This window comes from Botryllus schlosseri, chromosome 2 (genome assembly GCF_051294905.1).
Source record: "Botryllus schlosseri isolate E-star chromosome 2, Bs_hap1, whole genome shotgun sequence".
NCBI classification, from domain to species: Eukaryota; Metazoa; Chordata; class Ascidiacea; order Stolidobranchia; family Styelidae; genus Botryllus; species Botryllus schlosseri.
In genome coordinates, this window is record NC_137237.1 from 32,453,119 (window position 1) to 32,475,479 (window position 22,361).

Genomic DNA, 22,361 nt, shown 5'->3' on the forward strand with positions numbered 1-22,361 from the left:
ATCTGTAGTTGCTCAACTTTATGGGCACGTGTAAGGATTTACATTCGGCTTGGACCGAAAATTGTTTTAATTGTTAAACAGAATTTCTGTTAACGATTGGTACTAAGGTGGGATTGGATATCGCATTTTTGCAACATTGAACTTGCAACTTTGCCCTTGAATTCGAGATGACCAACTTATTATTTCCGGCGATTGCAGAGTTTGTCATTCCTGGTCAATGATATATATTGGCCCCGTAATGCTGAATTGTTCCTGGGCTTAGATTTCCTGAGGATCTCTGAAATACTGCAGGGTGCGAACGAAGGGTATTTTGCAGCCCACCACAAAGCTTTAATCTCGCCAACAAGTTGTAATAAGATCATCATAGCACAATTCACTCTACTCATATCGTAATCAGTAACATCTTTCGAATGGCAACAATCGTAAAAGAACAATCAATACTACTCCGGCAATATCTAGACGGGGCCGCTAACAGGATAGCAAAAGTGTTTTAATCCCATTTTGACGTTACATGACGTCAGATGATAATTTCACGGCAGTGTGTCTTCTGAGCAGACATGGGGTGATTACTTCATGAATGTAATCGATTGCGATTACGATTACTTCCGAATGACGCGATTACGATTACGATTACGATTACAGCAAAATCCGGAAGTAGTCGATTACGATTACGATTACATTGGAAAAGTAATCACGATTACTCACGATTACATTTATTTTGCATCTTAGAAGTTATATTGGAAGACAATATATGGATTGCGCTGAAAAGGCCTAATGAGATAACACACTTCATTTAAAAAGGATGCGTTATTTGCTTGTTGCGTCATAATCGAGCTTACCTATTGCCCATTTTTACATAGGACGATCTATCGTACCCAGCGATTTGCATTCTGGCCAGGTCCTTGACTGCCGCACCCCAAATTTCTCAATAGGGTGAGGAGCGAGATCGAACATGACTTAAAGTATTTCGTAGACCAACATAAATTATTGAGTATTTTCGAGAGATTAAATTGACTTGAAAATTCTCTCTAGATAAGCTTGATTTTGAAATACATACGTCTTCCCCTCAACAAAAAAAAGCATAGCCTACATTATTTATTGTAGGAATGCATTTAAAACAAATGGTTGTTTAAAACACTTTGTTTAAAGAAATGTGTTTTTTTAGGTTGTTAAATTATGCCATAATTGTGTAAATACTTTTCAAAAACATGTTGAATGAGTCTATATGGACAGTAACCACCCGATTTAGCCGACGTACGTCGATATGGGATGGTTTATACCCTCAAAATAGTCGGTTCAACAGTTATACGACAGATATTTCGTCAAAGGAGCTATATTTACCCTATATTTTTTAATGTCAATGTCAATACAAATTCGTGACGTCATGGCTCAAAAAACATGATTCAAACATGGTTACTTTAAATTGATTTTTGTTTTAAATGCAACCTTAGTTTATAGTAATAGGAATTTAGATTCCAGTCAATACCGTGCCATGAGCCCACGACACGCCAAAAGACATATGCAGTTTCGACCACAAGACGCGACTTCACGAAGTGTGCTACTAAAGAAAGACCTTGGCCGTAACTTAGGGTATGTGTACATTGCCAATAGCCGCGCTGGGTGGGCGTGACTAGTAGTCCACGGTCCTTCCAATCTGAGCCCACAAAGAAAATGCCACCCGGGCACCCACAGAGCATTAAAGATATGACAATTTATGTCTACGTCTCACGAAAGTTTTTCTTTTAGTCTGCTACGTTTGAGATACAACAATATCTTTTGAATATATCACAGACCGGAGGTCACGAATTAACAACATACACTAAAGTAAAACAGGATACCAGACGTTGTAATTATATCGGGGCAGAGAGAGGATTAAAAATTAATAATAATCAAATGCGATTACCAATATTATTGACGAAACTCAGACTTCGACTTGAAAATATCACCCTATGAGGGCCAAAGACCAACGTTTGGACTGGGGGACGAGTTGCTGTTTTGGCGCTAATTCTAGCTACAACCCACGCTAACATGATATATAAGCCCATGGCTATGACGGCAGGTTCCAATGTTGAGTAAAGAATTGTGAAATGAGGATTGGCGCCCGTTTCAAGTAGAGTCATATGAGAATAAGATTCTCATTCATAAAATTCTGCATTCAACTTAATACAGATAATGTACTGCAAGCTGCCGTTACGAGAAACGGCGAAAACGGCTCGGTAATGATGCAGCTGTTGATTTTCAATGCTTCGTTGTAGAAACCGTAATGTTTTATTAGACGAGTACAAAATTTCAAATCTTTGTCCGGTGTACGTACGTACTACATAGGCCTACTGCTCGCAAAGCAGCATCGGTCAAACTGCGTTTAACTATAAGCATAACCAAACATCAATACACATTACACAAGTTACTATTTTAACTTAGGCAGAGTGGTGATTAAGTATCCTGTTGCGAGGTACTGGCGTGTGAAACGTTTTGATAACCTGATATACAGCACGGTAGGTGTTCTTACGATCAGACTAATGTACGTACATCGAATATATCTATTTGCTGTGGATACTTGTTACGCAATGACTAGCAAAGCTAATATGGTACTTCTGACGTGATAATGAGCAATGGCATTTGAAAATCAGACGTTTGTGTTATCACGAGCGTGGTATAATATCTCTTCATTGTTCGAGAATGTTCAGTTTATGTCATAGTCCTTGTACAAATAAAAAGTAATCGTTCTTTCACAAAGAAATCGATTAGATATGGTAAGTAGTCGATTACGATTACGATTACTTCGGAATTTTTTCGAATGTAATCGATTGCGATTACGATTACTTCAAAATGCTGTAATCGTCGTAATCGATTACGATTACTAATCGCGATTACCCCATGTCTGCTTCTGAGTCGGGGTCAAATTACCTTACCCAGATAAACGGGCCTGGATAATCTTTCGCGTCAAAGGCCATTGATTAACCGACTACGTCAACTCGAAATATCTTCTTCTTTTCGACAATGTCGCGAGAAGCGTTTTTAGTCCTGTTACCTTGCTCATTTCCAACTGACCGAACTACGAAAACAATACAGTGCCAAAGAAAACATCTGGTAACAACGACACTCGGTCATCCAAAAAATGATTGAATGGGAAACGAATGATTGTGTAAACTGCGCAGTTTAGGGAGTGAGCTGGGAGTTGTCACGCGCCTATCTTCACCTGTGACAGTTTGAATCCCAAGTCGAAGCGAACATGGTGGCAGGCTCAATGTTACCTCACAATGCTACAGGAACTGACGAAGTTCAGAGTCTGTTTAACATTTGATGTTTCATTTATTTTATTGATGGGCCATTACAGCTGGCATTTTTCAAGTAGGGTATACCATTTTAATCTATCTTGCGTATCGGCAGAAAAGTGGCCGTGGACCGGCGGTGAAGAACCACTGGCATAGATCATGATGGCCAAACTCAACTAGTCTTTGGACACTGAAGACGTATGACAACTCGTACCCCGTAAATTGCCCATTTGTTCGATTCCATAGCCACGAAGGAAGACTTTCGGCGATTTTGATCTAGAATTAGGATTTTAGCGAATATGTGCTATACCAATTTCGCCCAAATGTACCAACGTCATTATAATGTATAAAATGTAACATTTCACACTTCAGAAACTCCCAGAAATCTACAACCTCCAATTACCTTCCTTTGGTGCACGAAAAGCGGCTCCCCATTTTCACAGTAAAATCGTCCGTCCGAACAATATTTCTCGTCAGAGGCATCGTCGCAAGTAATGTGGAAATCGCATACAAGGGCGCTGTCTATATTCACCTACGTTCGATGATAACGAAATACAAACAGTCAAGCATAGCACTACACTCAAAATCAGGAGCTCCCTAACTGTGGACCTTTCTCAGGGGGTCCATGAAAAAATTCATTAACACTTATAATATGTACGACTACTTCACCATAACAAAAATCGATTGAATTTGAAGCTGCAAAAATAAACGATGACCCGATTGAGCTCTGGGAGAGATAGTCTGACCATATTTTGGCAGAATTAAGGAAAACCTACACTAACCTTAAGGAAATTGTCATGCTAATCATTGTTGTTACTTCCTAGATACAAAGCAGCGCAGTGTCGTGGATATTCAATATGACACGCTGCTTGCTCTATCCACCACTAAAACCGCAATTAAGACATTGTCAGTGAAAACAAAATACAATCCCACCCATTGCAGCAACTGAATATGAAATAAGTGTTACAGGTTCATCTACTGCAATCCACGAAAATAAATCTTTAAACACAACTACTCGTACCTTCTCGCCACCTAGAGCCGAACATTGAAATCGTGAGTCTCCGCAAAGCTCCTCGCTTTCGTCGGTGCCGTTACGACAGTCCAGGTGTCCGTCACATGTCTGTAACAGAGATGAGGAATAAGCATGTTTTGTATCTGGATTTAAAGGTTTCGAGTAGATTTGGATTCAGAAGTATGTTTAGGTTAAACGTAGAGTAAGATTTGGACTGTGATGTTGAACTTATAATAATCAGCTATTTTATTTTCCTTATTTGATCAAAGCACGCAATGTACAATACATACGACACACTTCGATGTAATGACCAGATATGACGACGCAATGTTGGGATGACGGCAGTCATGTTCCTGGGCTGACTTCACGACTGGTAACAGTATAGGAGAAATGTTGGGATAGGAGAAGTGACGAGTGGTGAGGTTCATGGTTGGTGAGGAATCGACCCCTTTACAGTCATATTTACTAATATATATAGCCTACCCAAAATGGAAGCTGATTCAGTTGGCGACTTGTTTGCCGTCATATTAGCACTGTTCACACGCAGAGTGCGTAAGAAGCGACTATATATATTTATATATAACAACTACATCAGTGAGGGAATTTATTTTCTCTGCGACTACATGTTAGCCGTCACAAATACACGATTCATGCAGATACATCCCTGTTTCATCTACAGTAGTGGTTCTTAACCTTCTTTCCTCCAGTGCCCCCTTTCAAAAATTATCGGGCCCCCTATATTGTATGGACTGCAATAAAGACAAGGGGTAAGAGGGAGGGCCGTAACAGCACTTCATCAGCCCCCCTAAAAAACGATTGTTTAGCGCACGCATAGCGTGATAAACCAGACTTGTGGGGAGTGGTTTCGATGGTCAGCAAAGTATGTGTGGCCTGGTCGCCCTAGGCGCAAAATTTTTCGATAATGCATGAATGAATACGTGGTAATTGCATATACATGTCGCTATAAACTTTTTATCCTCTCAGTCCACGTAATCAGATTTACCAATAGCGCCGAGTGAGGTGTTGTCTTGGAAGATGAAGGCCACGTAAATAATGATTAAACATATTCGGGCGTATACCCGTTGGTACAATTATTCCGTTACCAGAGGTGGTCAGTAACGAAGTACTTTTACTTTTCGAAGTACTAAAGTAGTTTCCCTCTACTTCTGGTACTTACTCAAGTAGATCTGATTTTCGCTACTTCTACTTCTACTTCGTAATATTTTGTGATCTACTTACTTACGTTTCGCTATTTTCAGTTTGTCAAGTAGAAGTAGTTCAATCTCCCAATCAGGAAGATAGCCTGAGGAATTTCGGGGCTGTTTTCACGGAGTATCAACATTTAATTTTCATAAAAGTTTAGTAAAGCCCAGAATTTTCGTCGCGCTTCGCGCGCAGTAGATCCGGAGTGACCAGTATGATTTCACGGAAGTATCGGTGAATATAATTTAGCTAAAGGGTTGGCGTGGTTCCGTTCACACCACATTGTCGCCCTTCGCCCATATCAAATAATTCATCACAGTATATATGGCTCATCATAACGTTTGAAACTGATGTTTCGTAATCTAGCATTTACTTGTCATATCGTAATCTAGCATGTCCATGGCGTGTCCAAATCTGGAAAAGTGGACTCCGACTTTTTTTTTAGTTTTAGAGCTGTTTTAGCATACCACCTTTGAAACTTTCTGGACTAATAACATGTAATGAATATTCTGCTTTTAGAAGTAGTATTTATATTTCACTTTCAATTCTCAGCATCATATACTTTGAGTTATAATTAATATCAGTTCTTTTGTCTGGATAACATACATGTTGAAGTATAAAAGCAAGTGTAGTAATCCCTTTAATTTCTGGAAATAAAGCTACGCAATATGGCATTTTAAGGTCCACCATATTTTTTATTAACGTTTACTAATCGTTTACACCGTATCCTATACAACTTCTCCGTATTGCTCTACGACTAAACTATACTGGCCTTATAATATGGGTAATGGCGCCATATCATGCTATTTTCTAAAACGTGCTGTTCGAGAAAACAGAGGACTAGCATCGCATTTCCATATCAATACTATCATTTTCATCCCATGTTGTGGACGAATACTTATGCTATCGAGAATTGGATACCTGCAGGTATGCATCAATATGAATCAAGCTCGTCACCTATCGCATAGCTCAACTTGCACCTTTTTACAATCCTTGTGAACGAATTAGGATCGTTTTCATAACTACTTACATACTTGAGTACTTTTAAAGTCAGTCATTTATATTTCTACTTCAAGTAGGCCTAGCTTTAGGTTGCTTATGGAAGAAGTACTTCTACTCGTACTTGAGTCGATTTTTTTCGTCGCTACTTCTACTTCTACTTGAGTAGATTTCTTGACTACTTTGAACACCTCTGTTCGTTACATGTTGCTATTTTATTACCTCTTGTCCACTATATAGTCAAAAGGTATTGAAACGCATAAACGTATTAAACTGAAGTAAGCATACGATTCAAAATTGGTATTTCTTCACTGGCTGATAATTTTTTTCTGATGGATGATATTTGTTCTGTGGGGTGCAGACTGCTACGGCATGATAATTCGACACGAGTGATTCAAGCACCTATTAGGGACAATTAGACTTATATACATCGAAGTGTACGGTCATCATAAGGGCAATCCTCTTCGGTTAAGGTTGTCGCGCTGGCGATCTTTTGGCACACGTCTCGGAGTCCCATATTGGCCGGAACTTCATATGTCTTCGTACATCGTAGCGTGGTAATGGCCGACGCCGAAACGCCTATTTCTATGTTCTATAATTATGCGTATTTTTCGTGGGGGAGTCGTCATAACATTATGTGTAATTTATGTTCATTCATCGAAATAGTGTAGGGCATCTAACTTACATAAATATCCCGTGACTTATATGGTGTTGAAAATTTTGAAATGACATGCTACCACATTTAAAATTACTGACACGCCGTATGTATAAATACACCCGTATCCGAACGGTAACCCGAACAACTTACATTAGATGACTTGGAATTGACTTTAATTTTATTAAATCCAGATCACGTTTCATATTGCGCTTCAAATCCATGTCCAAATCCGTGTCTCAAATTCATTTAAAAGTCGGATGAAATTTGAAACATGTTTACACTCAATGCCGATACCCAAACGACAGCAGTCGTATCATTGTAAATGCAAAACCGTAGGTAATTTTATAATCCATTCACAGTCTTTACTATTGCTCTTTTCCAATCCAAAGCTAAATCCTCCTTCCACTCTTCGGAGGTCATACGTCAGGGGCCGGCAACCTTTTGTGTGGAGCGTGCCAAAATGTCAAAAATGTCCATTTTTTATCAGCTTGCTTGCCAAACATTCAATTTATTAACATTCAACGTTTCAAGCAAGGAATACCACCAACCGTTTTTCTGCAGCGGGCAACGGCATATCCGTCACGCCAGTGATTCTTGATTGGTCGCGAAGGGAATAAATGTTGGTCGCTACCGCACCCGACCTGTCGTTTACATGTCGTGATGTTTACATAATTTATTTTCAGTCGCGCAATAGGGCAATGATCGATCTTCTGTGGTTGATTTGGTCGTTTCCAAGCCCAGGGTGTTCGGTACCAGATCCGATAAGTGACAGGCCAATCAGTGTCGTTACCATGTTATCGTATGATGATGATGAAAATGTGCCCAACCCTGTATCATTCAAGTCGGTTTGTTGTCATATTAAGGTCGGTCTGACACTGATAGCGATAGATTTGTCTGCAAAAGTCGCGGTAATGAGGTAAAGATTGTCGTTGCTGCAGATATAATGGAATCGCTTGCACACTAGACGAAACTTGAATAATATCTCCTTCCGAAAGGCGACCACGATTCCAAATTCGCATTTCGAAACGGGGCTCATTATTCTCCCCGAAGGTCACATTTGAGACGTGCGGCTGAAGCTGCGGGCGCTGGACTATTCGGCGCTGGTCACTTCGGCGACTTGGCAGCGAACATATCAATGTTGAACGTTTTGGCCAGCATGCGGCGGTTATTATGTTTCAAGGTTTTATCGCCGCTAATCATTTTGGCAACGCATACACCGCATGGGAGTCGCATGGTCGCATGTTGTCCGAAACTTTATGTCTAGGCCGCGTCTTCTATAGCTTGAAAATGCCCAGCGCCGGAATGCCGATTCTTAAGTTGCGCTCGTGTAGGCTTCACACTGAATAACACTCCTAGACTAAAGCATCCAAACCAGGGCTTTGGAGCCGGATCCGCAGCAAGGAGCCGGTTTTATGAAGAGTAGCTCGGGCTCCGATGTATTGCATATGAGGCTATGCTTTTACTGATGACTGAATTTACATAATTTTCCGATAATCGTTCAAAAAATTAGGAATTGTTGCCTCGTTGGCACCTCCTTTTCTAATTAACCAGTAACCAAGTTTAATTGTTCAATGCTTATACACATGCGCCAAACCTGGCTAGGCTGGATTTGTCGCGCTTGCCCCGTCATTACTGCATTATAGGAATACCCTCAAATTCGTAATCAGCACAACATCGACGGCCAATTGTGTGGTTCGAAAAATAATGAGAACCATGCAAGTTACAAAACGGGATTGATGCTTTTGTGAGATAAGCTATATGCCTAATTAGTATTGAGACGAATATAAAAGCGACGCCATAGGATATAACCGTGGCATTATTGCACAGGGCACTTGTTGATTTATAGGCGCGCATGCCGCACGCCGAGAAACATTGTCTCCACTCTTCTTTCTGAATTGGACGAGCAAATGCACGCTCTTCGTTGATAGTTTGTTAATCGCTTCGCAGCGCCAAATTAGATAGTGTGTTTTCATTTTCGCCTGTGAATTGAAATCCATTCAAGCGCACGATCGTTTACTCCAGTAACGATTTGCGAACGTCAATAAGGAAATGCATCGAAGCCGCCCAGATCTCTATTGTAGTCTGCCTGCATAGCCCAGGCCTGGGCAAAGTGCGGCTCGCGGAGCTATTCTGTTCGGCCCGCGAAAGGTTGCTTGAAATTGAAAATATAAAACCTACTTTTTAATGTTGCTGCATGGACTAAAACCATAGGATGTATAAACTGAACCTGAAATTTACCATCAAGCCTGTTCATTAACATGCCGTAATTACGCAGCCTACATACGTGCCCCACATGCCTAATCCAGATTCAAAGTAAAGTCAATGTAGCAAATTATGTCATTACAATTAAAGTCACAAGAAGTCACCAAACCTGCTTTGTTGCCATTGCTACATTACGCATTACACGGTCTGTGTTTCAAATTGTTACGTGATGCGTTTCCAAATCCCTAATTCGTAATACAAGTCAAACAGTGTCCGTGATTTCTATGAGTATATCACCACCCATAAAGGATGTCAAAAAGAAATCCGAAAGCTTAAATTCAAAGATGGTTCGGAGGACTAAATATTTGTTTACTACCCGTCTTTTTAGGAGTTAGTGCCGAGAAAGTCGCCGTATTTAAGGAGTATAATTTAGGTCGGTTCTATGACAAAATCACGAAGACATACACTCGATTAAGACACGGCGAATTTCGGAATAACTGTAAGCTTGGCTCAATAACAAGGCCATTTCGGTAAGCTGCAGACTTCTCGAAAACCAGCTATCAAGACAATAAGCTTTATAGTATCCCAAGGACCGAAACTGGCGCATCCCAAACCCCCAATTGCGAGGCGAGCTCGACGGGCGCCCAAAATTATTTCGTGAATAAACATGAATTATAGAGTATTTTTTGGAAATTTATTCAACTTCTTTCAAATACGCGCGATTTAGAGATCAATGGTTTATAGAATTGGCCATTTCGGCGTCAGCCATTGCCGCGCCACGACTCACCAAAATATATGAAGTTTAGGCCAACACGGGATAACGAGAATGCACTTCAATTGCAACTGCTGATCAAATTCACTGAGTAAAGGCGAAAAAGCTCGACAGCGAGAAAACCTTGGCCGAAAAGAACTGCCCTTATGTCTTTTGGTTTAGTACGCTTTGACGATTTCAATATCTTTTCACATAGCAGACATGAGGTCACGAAATAACAGCATGCAACGAAGTATTTATGCGAACGAACGGACACTCTCGAATATTTCCAAGACAGCGCCTCACTCAGCTCTAGCCGTAAAACAGAGTACGTGGGCTGAGAGAGGTTAACAAAATATAGCAATATATATGCAATTATCAATATTATTGACCGATTGAATCACGAATCATTGTAAAATTCCGCGCTTCGCGCGATTAGGGCATAAGACATGGCCAATCATAGTGTATACAAGAAATCTCGCTCAGAAGTAGTGTTAAAAACGTGCATCCCGATGGGGTCTGGTCTAGGGGCGAAGCCCCAGGAGTTTGATTTATACCTCTATGGGGGGCCCAAGACCAAAGTCTGGGGGCTGACAAGGGGCTGTTTCTGCCATCCAAAACACTTTAAAATGCATTGATAGAAAAACGCGGATAGGGGTTTAAAGAAGGATCGAAATGTATCATGTTTAACATTGTTTCAAAATATGACGGCAAATAAATACTTTTTTTGTTTGTAATCAACTGTAACTTTCTCATTCCCCAATATCAACACATCCACTGAGCACGATTTAGTCAAATTCACTGCTTTCCGTTGGGGAAGCGAGTGGCGCAGTTGGTTAAACGCTGTAGTCACGACATCGATGGTTGATGGTTCGAGTCTCGGCTCTGCCATCTTTCTATGTGTCGGGGGTTTATCTGGGCTCCTCATCGCCGATCCCGCTGTAATACAGCGCATTGAAAAGCCCAGACAAAGAGAGAGCCGAACTCGTGAAAGGAGGCACAGCAAATGAGCCGAAAAAAAGACTGAAGTTCATGAAGACATGCCATTATGCGATTATGAAATTTACTGTGTGGGCGCAAATAACCACGAGTTGCAAGCGCCAATTATATGAGTTAATAAAAACAACAATTTAGAAATAAAAGCAATACGCTGGAGAATAGAGCTAAAATTTCTGACTCGGCCCGCCAACATATTTTATGATTCGCATTTGGCCCACGGAGAAAAATAATTGCCCACCCCTAGATAGCCTATACAATTGCCGCGATGCAAGCTAGTACGAACTGGTAACGAGCGCAGCAACATCGAATTTGAAGCCATTGGGCTTATTTGTTAAAAAGTTGATTTCTGCTGATAAGGTCGCAACATGCGCTCATTTCTGTAGTTACATCTGTACAAATCGCACCATTTCCAAAATATCCGAGAGTGCATGGCTCGATGTTAACGAGCGCAGTACCGGTATTAAAATCATCACGTCACTGTTTCAATGACGTATCATGTGTACAATGTCCAATTTGAGGAAATAGTGTTCTCGAGCAGATATGACGTCATCGACAGATGACACGAAATAATTATAAAGTCACAGGACTGGGCATACCCCCACAAAATGTTGGTTCTTTGCGACGGCTACAACCGAACCATAGTTGCCGGAGCAGTTGTATCAATGAGCTTCGGAGCTTGGAGCCGGAGCTAATTCATCATAGAAGAGAGCTCCGGAGCCGGAGCTGGAGCAGTTTAAAATTTACGACTGCTTCAAAGCCCTGATCCGAACGGTTTCATACGATATTCGGTTGACGTTCTTTCATAACTGCTAATACGATTGACTCATTTCTGTTCATAATGCATAGTTTTTAAAAACATTTTCTATATACATATATCTTTATTTATTGGGCGTTCCGACATTAAAATCAAGACATCAGGTTCCAAGAAATTGCGAGAAGCTCGGATAAGTAAAATCTGCTCCAAAAGACTCTATTTCATGTTGATTTACGAAATAATTTTGGATCGCCTACGAGCTTTGTACATTTTGGAAACTTCTGTTTCACTTTCTGCAAAAACATGGTCCTAATATGTCGTTTGCGTGAAATCATTTGGCGTGCCAAAAAAATCATCTCGCGTGCCACAAATGGGACGCGTGCCGGGGTTTGCCAACCCCTGTCCTACGTTTACCTTATTCAGATCAATGCTAATAATTATCCCATTGATGACGTCACATCGAAAGCGATTCGGGCAGTTCTCTTCGTCATCTCCCTTCGCACAGTCCTGAACTCCGTCGCACTTGTGCGATTCGTTGTACGCCGTTAGGAAATTTGAAACTCCGACCTAAAATTGCAGTAAAACATTTTGTGAATTGGACTGCAAAATATGCAGCGTGTTTATAACGCATAGCGTACGTTGTCCAAGTGATATAACCTACATTGCGTGCAGGAAGATTTTACTCCAACCATGCTATATGGCATTATTTCACGTACCACATGTAAACAATTTTCTTTGGAATTTAGGTCGTAAAAACCATAAATAAAATTTCTAGTATCATCCAAATTTCGCGCGAATTTTGAATTTATTTTTTAATCCAAAAAGCATTGTTGATTGTAAAATGAATTTCCTGTCATCAAATTTTAGGAGATTAGGGTTACAGCAACAGGAACACCGATGGAAATAAGACTTGATCAATCTCTCCAAGGTTGGACTTACCGAGGTTAATGAGTCCGTCGCCACAGGTTTACAAGGAATTGTTTGTGTAATTGTGAGAGAAAATCCACGCATCAGATTCGCGCATTGGTAATTCCACCTCGGGACCTCGTCGCAAAACGCATCACATTCGTCCTCCGGGCGACCATTTGTGTCCATGTCTCCGGGAAAAGCTAACGAACAGTATCACTGACCCTGTCTAGGATTGCACTATGCATACACGGCTAGTGATGTTATTACTACAATATCTGTTCCATTTTATAACTCTTTCGACCATATATCCTCATGGTGCGCAAACCTGTCGTTAGCAGGCTACAGGTTAACTATGTGCAACTGTGGACCGCAAGTAGGATGTCTAGGAGTTACAATGCACACCGTCTTATTCATCAATAAAGTTCGGTTTCGCGCTACACATAACAATAGTCAAGGCCAAACCATTTTCAGGCCAAACTACTTCGTAAGGACAAATAGTTCCAACCAAAAATGAAGATAAGTATAGTACAATTCTAACATTATGTCGGGAAATACTTAATTTGCATACGTTAGGTTAAAATTGGGTCAAAATTAATTTTTTAAGGTCGCAAAATGTCACAATTTTGATTATTTAGGTGAAAATCTCCCGTTTTTAGGTATAAACATCGCCCCAGTCGACACAAATCAAATGTATATGAGTTCTGTGTGTCTTGACCTCCTGTGGAACCCCCAACATCGTCTGATAGAACCCCTGCTGTTCCGTGGAACACTGATTAAGAACCATTGCACTACAATGCTGTGGAGTTGCCTATACGAAATAGCCTACGCAATTTATCCCTGTCTCATGTATAGGTGATCACTAAACAGTGACCATACTTGTTCTAAATATTACGGCAGGCCCATATATGCTGTTCTGTGCCGCGCCTAAAACTCTTGAGAGGTTGTCAATACCATATACGGCAGTTCCGTCGCTGCATGCTACATGCTAACGGGTGGCAGTTCGAGTCACACTGAAAAGCATGCTTGTATGGATGATTTCGCATCATCTGACTTCGGTATATCCGCCCAGGTTAACATGCGGGTAAAGTGGGCCTATTTATAAAATAACAAGTAATAGTGCTTGGAAGCTATATGAAACGACCCAGTCAGCACCCCAGGATTCGAAAAAACATATAATCTATGGTTATCAATGACTTGTCTGTCTCTGCCCCAAGTCAGAGTATATTGGAAACCTATTCAGCCTCCCCTTCCACAGGCTTAGTAGGCCAAGACATCATCCCACCGTGGACCCAGATCTCGGAATATATTCACCCTGATACACTTACCACTTGGGCAATCCGCCTTTCCGTCGCATGCAATTCCATACAAATTTTCGCACCGATTCCTACTGACGTGACACCTGATAAAAAGTTGAGGTGAAAATCATCACGTGAAGAAAACAGGGGTCTGTGCCACAAGCAGGCGTACCGACATCTTTCTTTTTTCCCGGCATCGCGACAGCTGATAGTCCCTTGACAGTAATGGAATCTAGAAAGGTTGAAAATGTTACAATTTAATGAAAAGCCTTTTGTAAATTGCTTACATCTGAAACTTGACTCGATAAATATCTGTGAATAGGATACAAATGTTAGTCATAAACCTTTTCACTGGACACACACAGACACACTCCCATGATTATTGCTTAAATAACAGGTTTGACTCTCACTTTTCGTCGAGGTCACAGTCAGGTATTCCATCACACACAGAGCGTCGTGTTATGCACTTCCCACTGCCACATTTTACGTGGCCGATTGGACATGTTGCGGCAATCTCGAGTCCCGACCTCTTGCTTTCGGTATTGTTTGACGTTGCTGTCTGTGACAGATGTACAATTTACATGCTGCCGTGATAGCATTGGTTCTAGGCCTGACTGGAGGCGCATCAAGTTTATATAATATTTCAAAAGGGGGCTGGCGGTATAAAATTTGAGTATTGCTTTAGGGACTACATTTATGGCGATATAATTTATTCAACTACAAGACGTTTCGTGTGTGTCTTAGCAAGATTTAACGGCACAATAACAGGCATATGAACAGAGATTAAAATGAAAACCAATTCCGTGAAGCATGACGCATGAAGATAATTTTTAAAATAACGCTAGACAGAGTGACAGAAAACATGGAAAACACGTGAGATTCAGTTTATAAATATTATACGGGAAATGTGTGTCATGTATTACAAGATTAAATTCATTTCGTTTGTTTTCAGGCCTACAATTAAGGACTTATAAACAAGTTCTTATTTAAATGTATATAAGGCAACTCTTTAATTTTTATTGCGAAGTTTTTTCTATGTTTGAGACAGCCTACACTCTACAGCAACTTTCGAAATTTACTTAACTTTCATCATGTTGCAAGGAATGTTTTTCAATGGGTTAAATTGATAATAATGAAATTAGCACCATGTACCTTGTCAACATAATCCACGACTTTATCGCATATTTTCGGCCTTCTCCTCACTCTTCCACAGAGGCATTCATCGGAAAGATCAGGACAGTCGATCACTCCGTCACAAACACTGGACGAAGGGATGATCATGTTGTTGTCCAAACATTGGAAACACTTGTCACGTAATATATTACTAGCCGGCTGTCTTTCGTTCCTGAAACAATATTTCGATATTTCGTTGGATACTGCCATGATATTGCCATAAAAACTGGGGGATTGAGGGACAGTATAGAGCAGAGATCTCAAACACGCGGCCCGCGAGACCATTTTGTGCGGCCCACGACAGCATTTTGGATTTCGAAGTATTCGATATTTAACCGCCAAATAACTTTTTTCAATTTGAGAACTGGAAATTCGCTCTTAAACTACTCCAGTAGCTTGAAACTACTCATCAAACTTCACTATTACATCACTCTCAAAAGTTACCACGCCGTGGAAGATCAACTATTGCGTCACATTACTTGTTCATGATGGCAAAACATGACCCGTTGATGATTCGGAACTGAAAATTACTCGAATTCGGACTGGCTGGGTGATAAAATAGAAATGACTCGAGTTGAGTAGCGTTATTATCGCCAAGTAAATGTGGCGAGTATAACCTAGTCGTCGCCTACGCTTCACAGCTATAACACCTATGGATTCTTCGGCGATTGAATATTTCTATTGCTACGGCACATTAATCAGTGTATTCAAGTTGTTATAGATCTGTTCCAACATTCGGAGGTAAATCTAACCCTGATTTACTTTAACTTTGGTAATGACATGATCAATAGCCTATTCGTTATCAGGGGTACGCTCGAAACCTGGATTAGGCTGTATACCACTCCAATGCTCTGATATCAGATTAATCTTTGCAAAATTCTAAAATATTTTACCTATGATTGTGACACGTAAAATGTCCGCTACCTTGGAAATTATAACGCGATAGCTTTTACGATGTCCTGAGGCATTTGTACTCTCGCATTGTGTCTACAACTAAATATACAGCCACTATGGCAAGTACAGTAACAATTTTATTCTAATATTTTAAAATGTGATTTTTTTTTACGTGCTAGGAGTGAATTCACAATAGTTAATCACATTTTCACGATGCGTGTGGAATGTCAGTCTGCTAGGTGCCGTCAAATAAGGCCTACTTGGAAATACATTGAATTACCCTATTATTGGTGCTGCGGGCCGCGGCGCCATCAAAAAGTAGGAAATTGCCGCGGAAGATCATTTGAATTTGAGAATCTCGGTGGTATAGAGGTATAAGATTATACCTTCGATAAATACAGGTATTTTCATCGACTTGGTAAATGGTCGCTAGTCGTGAAGATGCATATGAAAATTTAAAAATTGTCACCGCCGACAGGCTAGCATAATACTGCCACTTGGGCGGCATTTAAAACAAAAATCAATTTAACGAAACATGTTTAAAAAAAAGGCCCTTGTTTAGAGCATTTTTTTTTATGGTTGTTGATTTTGGGCAATGACGACATGAATATTTAATTGTGACATCATAGTGGATTGACATTGTCAATTAAAAATATAGGGTAAATATAGCTCCTTTGACTAAATAGGCTTCCAACCCTCTGTCATAAACGGACCAAAAATATTTTCAACCAAGACTACATCGTCATGCATCATTTTTACGGTCGGCGGTCATAATCATCAGCACATTCATTCCGTATCAAGGATCTATATCTACGTACTATAACTGTTGAACCGACTATTTTGCTGGTTCCAACATCTCGTATCGTATACGTCGGCTTTATCGGGTGGTAATCGTCCGTAGCATCATGCAACATGTTTTTTGGAAAGTTTTTACACAGTTGTGGCATAATTATACAACTTGAAAAAACACAATTTTTTAGTTTCTAAAAAAAGGACCTTGTTTGATACAGAAAGTATTTTAAACAGCCATTTGTTTTAAATGTAATCTTATCTGCAACACGTCGACTAGATCTAATTTCTCGAACTGTTTACCTCATTACTTGTCGGACTTTCCGTTTGCTACATCCATTTGAGGTGGTTTTCACATGACTTGAAAATATCTATTTCTACTTTAAAATGAGTAGAAGTTCGCGCTATCATTTATAGCCTACCTGTAAATAGGCTGCTTGATCACCAAAATTGACTAATTTAATCAACTATGGATTGAGGCATTTTGCGTGTTACACTTGCAGCTAAGAGCATGTGCAATTGTGCATTATGGTGGCTTCGAAGTTCCGGTTAGAAATGGTCGAAATGCTTCAACAGTTTGGTAGTTTGGAAATAAGTTGGTAAAGGATATGTATGAATAGTAAGGTCATCGTTAACTCTGCAAATGTACTTATTAAACAGATCGTTTGCGGTACGGATTACCATAGCATTGAATTTCACATTCCAAATGAATGAATTCCGCCTGGAATTTTGTTTCGCCAGATACGCGTGCATCAAATCCTCAGTACTTAAAACCAATTTAGTATATCAATACGGCATGGCATTTGTTGCGTTTGTTTATAACCTACGATATCAACGATGCCTAGAGTCTGAAAATTCGAGAGACAAGAAACAAGCATCGGTTTGGATTGGATCCGCTGATTTTGCGCAGACTTGGACTTTCGATTCTTTACTGGATTCGTATTTGGACCTAATTGCAAATCATGATCGTCTTCGAATTTAAACTTGAATTTGAAACTCAAGTCCAGAACAGGGGTGAGATTTCTAATTTAGTATATCTGCTATTTCTGTACAAACCACCTCTGTAAATATCAACGTTGGATAATATCAGAGATGGTAATTATCGAAGAACTTCTTCTTTTGAAACAATACTTACTCGAGTACATATCTGATCTTAATTTTGGACCCGTTTTGACATGCCATGTAAGTCGCTACTTTTACTTCTAATTGAAAGGTCTCGACTCCTCATCGCTAACCACGATGCGATTGCAGTGCATGAAAAAGCCCAGAGAAGGAGAGCCGAGCCGAAAGTAGGCAGCAAACACTCAGGATGCGGACATGCGAAAAACGAGAGTGAGCGATGGTGGGAGAGAGCCAGCATGGAAGTCGTCCGTAATACGAGAAAAAGACCGCCAAAGAAACTGATGTTAATGAAATTACCGTGTTTGGCGCAAATTACCTTATAGGCGATAAGCGCCAATGTTGTGAATAAAACAAACAAACAATTGTAAGGAAATTTACGGCGTTCCTTAACTTTTACTTGAGTACCGACAATGACTGCTTTGACCCTTTCTGGATAATCTATATGTTAACTTTAAACTAAATTACCATTCCTCCGCTTGCACAAGTCATATACAAAACACTGGTCCCGGTACCTTGAAGTTTCATCGACGCCACTGAAGCAAATATCTATTCCGCCGTCGCAGTCTGAAATGTCATCGTACAGAAGCTGTTGCGGTAGCACGCATTCCATTCCGTTTCGTCTGCATTTAAATCCGTGGCCGTTTTTCCAGCCGTGATCTTCTTCGCATCCATCGCACGAGTCATGGTTACAAATCGTAGAACGGGGCGCGCAATCATTCCATTCCTGGAAAATCATTCCGAAAAGGCAGCAGATTAGCCAGGAAAAAAGAAGGATGTGTATTTTTAAAATTCTTGACTGTTATAGGCTACATTTCACAATTATATGACTCATAATAGGATATAACGTGACACACTGAAACCAATGACGTCACCATGTTGTAGTCGAAATTCATAAGTTTGAACTGTCGATAATTTTTTATTGAAGAATAAAGTTCACGACGACTTAATGATGACTCCCTGTTGCGGACAATAGAGGGAAAGTGACGTCTCACGCTAGATAGCTGTGTCCATTCGTCATACTTACATTGTATCATTGGCACCAACCAATTCATACACTCTTTGTTTTTGAATAATTTAAATTAAGTGATGTCTAATATTGCTATAAGCCAGGGGTTGGCCGGCCCTGCTATAATCTATATCTACAGCAGTAACCCGGCGACTGATAATATGTTATATATGCGACCATGCACCAGGGTTGTAATGACTCGAGTCATGACTCGACTCGAGTCACGATTTTTTTGTGACTCGACTTGACTCGAGTCAATATTTGGATTGACTCGACTTGTACTCGAGGCATTACGCATGACTCGACCCAAGTCATTGACTCGGCTTATTTTATATGACTTGAAGATGAAGAAATTTGCGAATCGTAATGGCTAGATCAACGCATCTGTCGAATTCTGCCGACATCGTTATTTGTCGCCACTGCTTTCGTTGCACTCGACTGATACCAGATATGCCGCCGTAAAAACAGCAGATAATGGTACATATATAGTAGCAATGCATTGTACAATATCATCCTGTGATGAAGAGGTAATATATCCTCCGCAATCAAAGTACTCAAGACATTTCAATTATACAAGCAAACAATCGCAGCAACGTTCAATTAGAGCCGACGAAATGACTCAGATGGTCAAGTAGCCTACTTGTAAGAGACTGATAAGCTCATGAGTTGATTTGAAGGCGATGATTCTATGCATTTTTGGGCGACTAGAAATAATGAGTCCAATGATCTTCAATGTGGTTCAAAAATGCTTGTCAATTCCTGTATCTAGTGCACCTTACGTGTATTCAGTAGATGTGGATTTATTCTAAGGCCATGCCGCTATAACATATATGAGGATCTCCTTTCTACTTTAGTATTTTTGAAGTGTAACTCATTGATTTGATCTGCTGTCTATGAAAACACACAATACCCTCCGCCATTTGGCGTTTTGTTAGGTATGTGCATTGTGCACGTGAGTGTTAATGAATGGCTAATGTTGTGTGATGTTTGTACAATAGGGCTGTTCAAAAATAACTTCTTTTTTATTTTACTGGGTGGCTACTTGATAAAATTGTTATGTTGCATAAAAAGAACACTCAATCTGGCTTAATTTTACAAAGTAGAATCAATGATATGAGAGGAGAAAATTTTATATTTGAAAATAAATGGAGTGTTTTTAGTGAGAAATTCTTGCACATAATATAATTACATAGGCTACTAGTAGTAAGCCAACTATTTTTTCGTGTCCAAAATATTCCACTCTAATAAATTCGCTTTTGCTAGTTGGAATTGAGCCCAATTTGCTATGAATCATATTTGACACAATATAACAATTTCATGTAGCCGGTCAAATTCGAAAATCTCTATTTGTAATTAATCCAAAATTTTCTATGATAGTAGTAACGCTCCGGCGGCTATTTCGGGAGCTGAGCAGGAAAGCTGACCTTTTTTTAGTCATCCACCTGATAATCTGAAATAAAAACTGTACCTCTACATAAACATGCACCTGTTGATTCTCTATCAGCTGGTATCTAGACGTGAATTCGTTGGTTCTGTATCAGCTATAAGCTAATTCAGGATTGAATACATAAGTTGAACATGACTTCAATGCTGAGACTTGGACTCGGACTCGAGTCATAACACTATGACTCGGACTTGACCCTTTAAACGGTGACTTGGACTCGGACTCGACTCGGTGATGAATTGAAAATGACTCGACTTGACTCGAGTCAATACCACTAAAGTAAAATTGACTCGTGACTCAGAACCGTGTGACTTGGTTACAACCCTGCCATGCTCCAAGGAAAGTAGGCCTACGTCCGGACAGTAGAGGCCTATTTACAATAGAAAAGCCGAAGGATTATCCTACTACCAAATGATCCTAATCCTAAGAGTAGGCTTGATGACTTCTTAGTCCAAGGACGTTATCAACTCTTAGAAAGTTCCACCAACCTGGCACTTATAATGTGAAGCGCATTTCAAGTCGCACGGCGTCAGATCAATGCATTTTACTTCATCATCACATACGAGCTGCCGCTGTACGAGACACGAACCATTGAATAGGTTGTATGGATTGAGGCAGCTGAAACGGTAGTAATCGAGGCTAATTCATTGCGCAGCAGTTCATTCTCTGTTTGGTACCACAACCTGGCGATCCTAAGCACATCATATTTAGTATAAGTTCACTCTTATCTCGAAAAGTTCAAAAGGCCAATTTTATGATTTAATGTCGATTTACATGTGTTGATATTCTTCTGCAGGCAAGGGACTTAGCATGACCAATTATAAAAACGCGTACATTTCTAATATAGTCTCAAATGCGATACGCAGCAAAGAGTATTCTTTCTGGCTCCGAAGGAATAGCGGGATTCAAAATATGATGCCAGCTGCTGCGGTAGCGGCGGTTCCAAAATTGAACATGGCAAGACCTTGCTCGGGGCGCCGCAAAGACAAATGTAAATTGCATATGTCACGGATCCCCACTTTGGCAAATTGGGAATGCAAGTGAAGTTGTTTCACCGAATGGCGAACCAATGTAAGACTACCTTCAAATTTACGAGGGAAGCGGAATACAGAAATATGAAGTGGAATATGGGCATATACCTCTGCCATTCCGCGAACTGGTCGAATAAGGTAGAGTGAGACTTCTCATCGCTGCCGTCACCGCAGTCGTCCGTCCCGTCGCAGAATAGATCAATTTGAATGGCTCGGCCGTTTCGACATTTGAATCTTTGTAAACCTGAAACCACGTGCTGATTTTAATCGAATTGATAGCGAGGGAATACAAGGAACTTAGTAAATCTATATGACGTAAGTTCATATACATGCATCGTAGCGTACTGTAGAGCAGATATGTGAACCTGTGACTGCGGCAGTAGTAGGTATGATCGGTCGCGATTCGTAATGGGCTCTTATGGGTGCACCCGACCGGTGCCGCGAAAACTCGTCCTGAACCGGTGACCCTTTCAGACCCCCCTTCCACCCGACCGGTGCCTGGGTTGGTATAGGCATCTCTCGACCGGTAACCCTTTTCGGTATAGGGATCTCTCGACCGGTGCCTCGAAACTCGTCTTGAACCGGTGACCCTTTTCGGTATAGGGATCACTCAACCGGTGCTAGTATAGCCATCTCTCGACCGGTAACCCTTTTCGGTATAGGGATCTCTCGACCGGTGCCTCGAAACTCGTCTTGAACCGGTGACCCTTTTCGGTATAGGGATCACTCAACCGGTGCTAGTATAGCCATCTCTCGACCGGTAACCCTTTTCAGCATAGGGATCGGTCGCACGCGGCTTCGTTGTTGGCATATCGTACTTTTGGGTATAGACATCTCTCGTGTGG

At 40.6% G+C, this 22,361-nt stretch overlaps 1 protein-coding gene across 2 annotated transcripts in view; it reads right to left on the reverse strand.

The window, feature by feature from the left end:
- The window catches only part of LOC145457911 (uncharacterized), a 51,354-nt gene that overhangs the window by 7,584 nt on the left and 21,409 nt on the right, over positions 1–22,361 (reverse strand). Inside the window, exons 2-12 of one of the 2 annotated variants that reach the window (XM_080336215.1) lie at positions 21,625–21,760; positions 20,974–21,103; positions 18,548–18,759; positions 15,210–15,402; positions 14,468–14,616; positions 14,230–14,289; positions 14,088–14,161; positions 12,793–12,950; positions 12,268–12,420; positions 4,297–4,395; positions 3,679–3,807 (exon numbers count right to left, since the gene is read on the reverse strand). In XM_080336215.1, the coding sequence (XP_080192341.1) occupies positions 3,679–3,807; positions 4,297–4,395; positions 12,268–12,420; positions 12,793–12,950; positions 14,088–14,161; positions 14,230–14,289; positions 14,468–14,616; positions 15,210–15,402; positions 18,548–18,759; positions 20,974–21,103; positions 21,625–21,760 (1,493 nt within the window). Of the gene's footprint in view, positions 1–3,678; positions 3,808–4,296; positions 4,396–12,267; positions 12,421–12,792; positions 12,963–14,087; positions 14,162–14,229; positions 14,290–14,467; positions 14,617–15,209; positions 15,403–18,547; positions 18,760–20,973; positions 21,104–21,624; positions 21,761–22,361 lie in introns of both variants that reach the window. The other variant, XM_080336208.1, reaches the window with a different exon arrangement.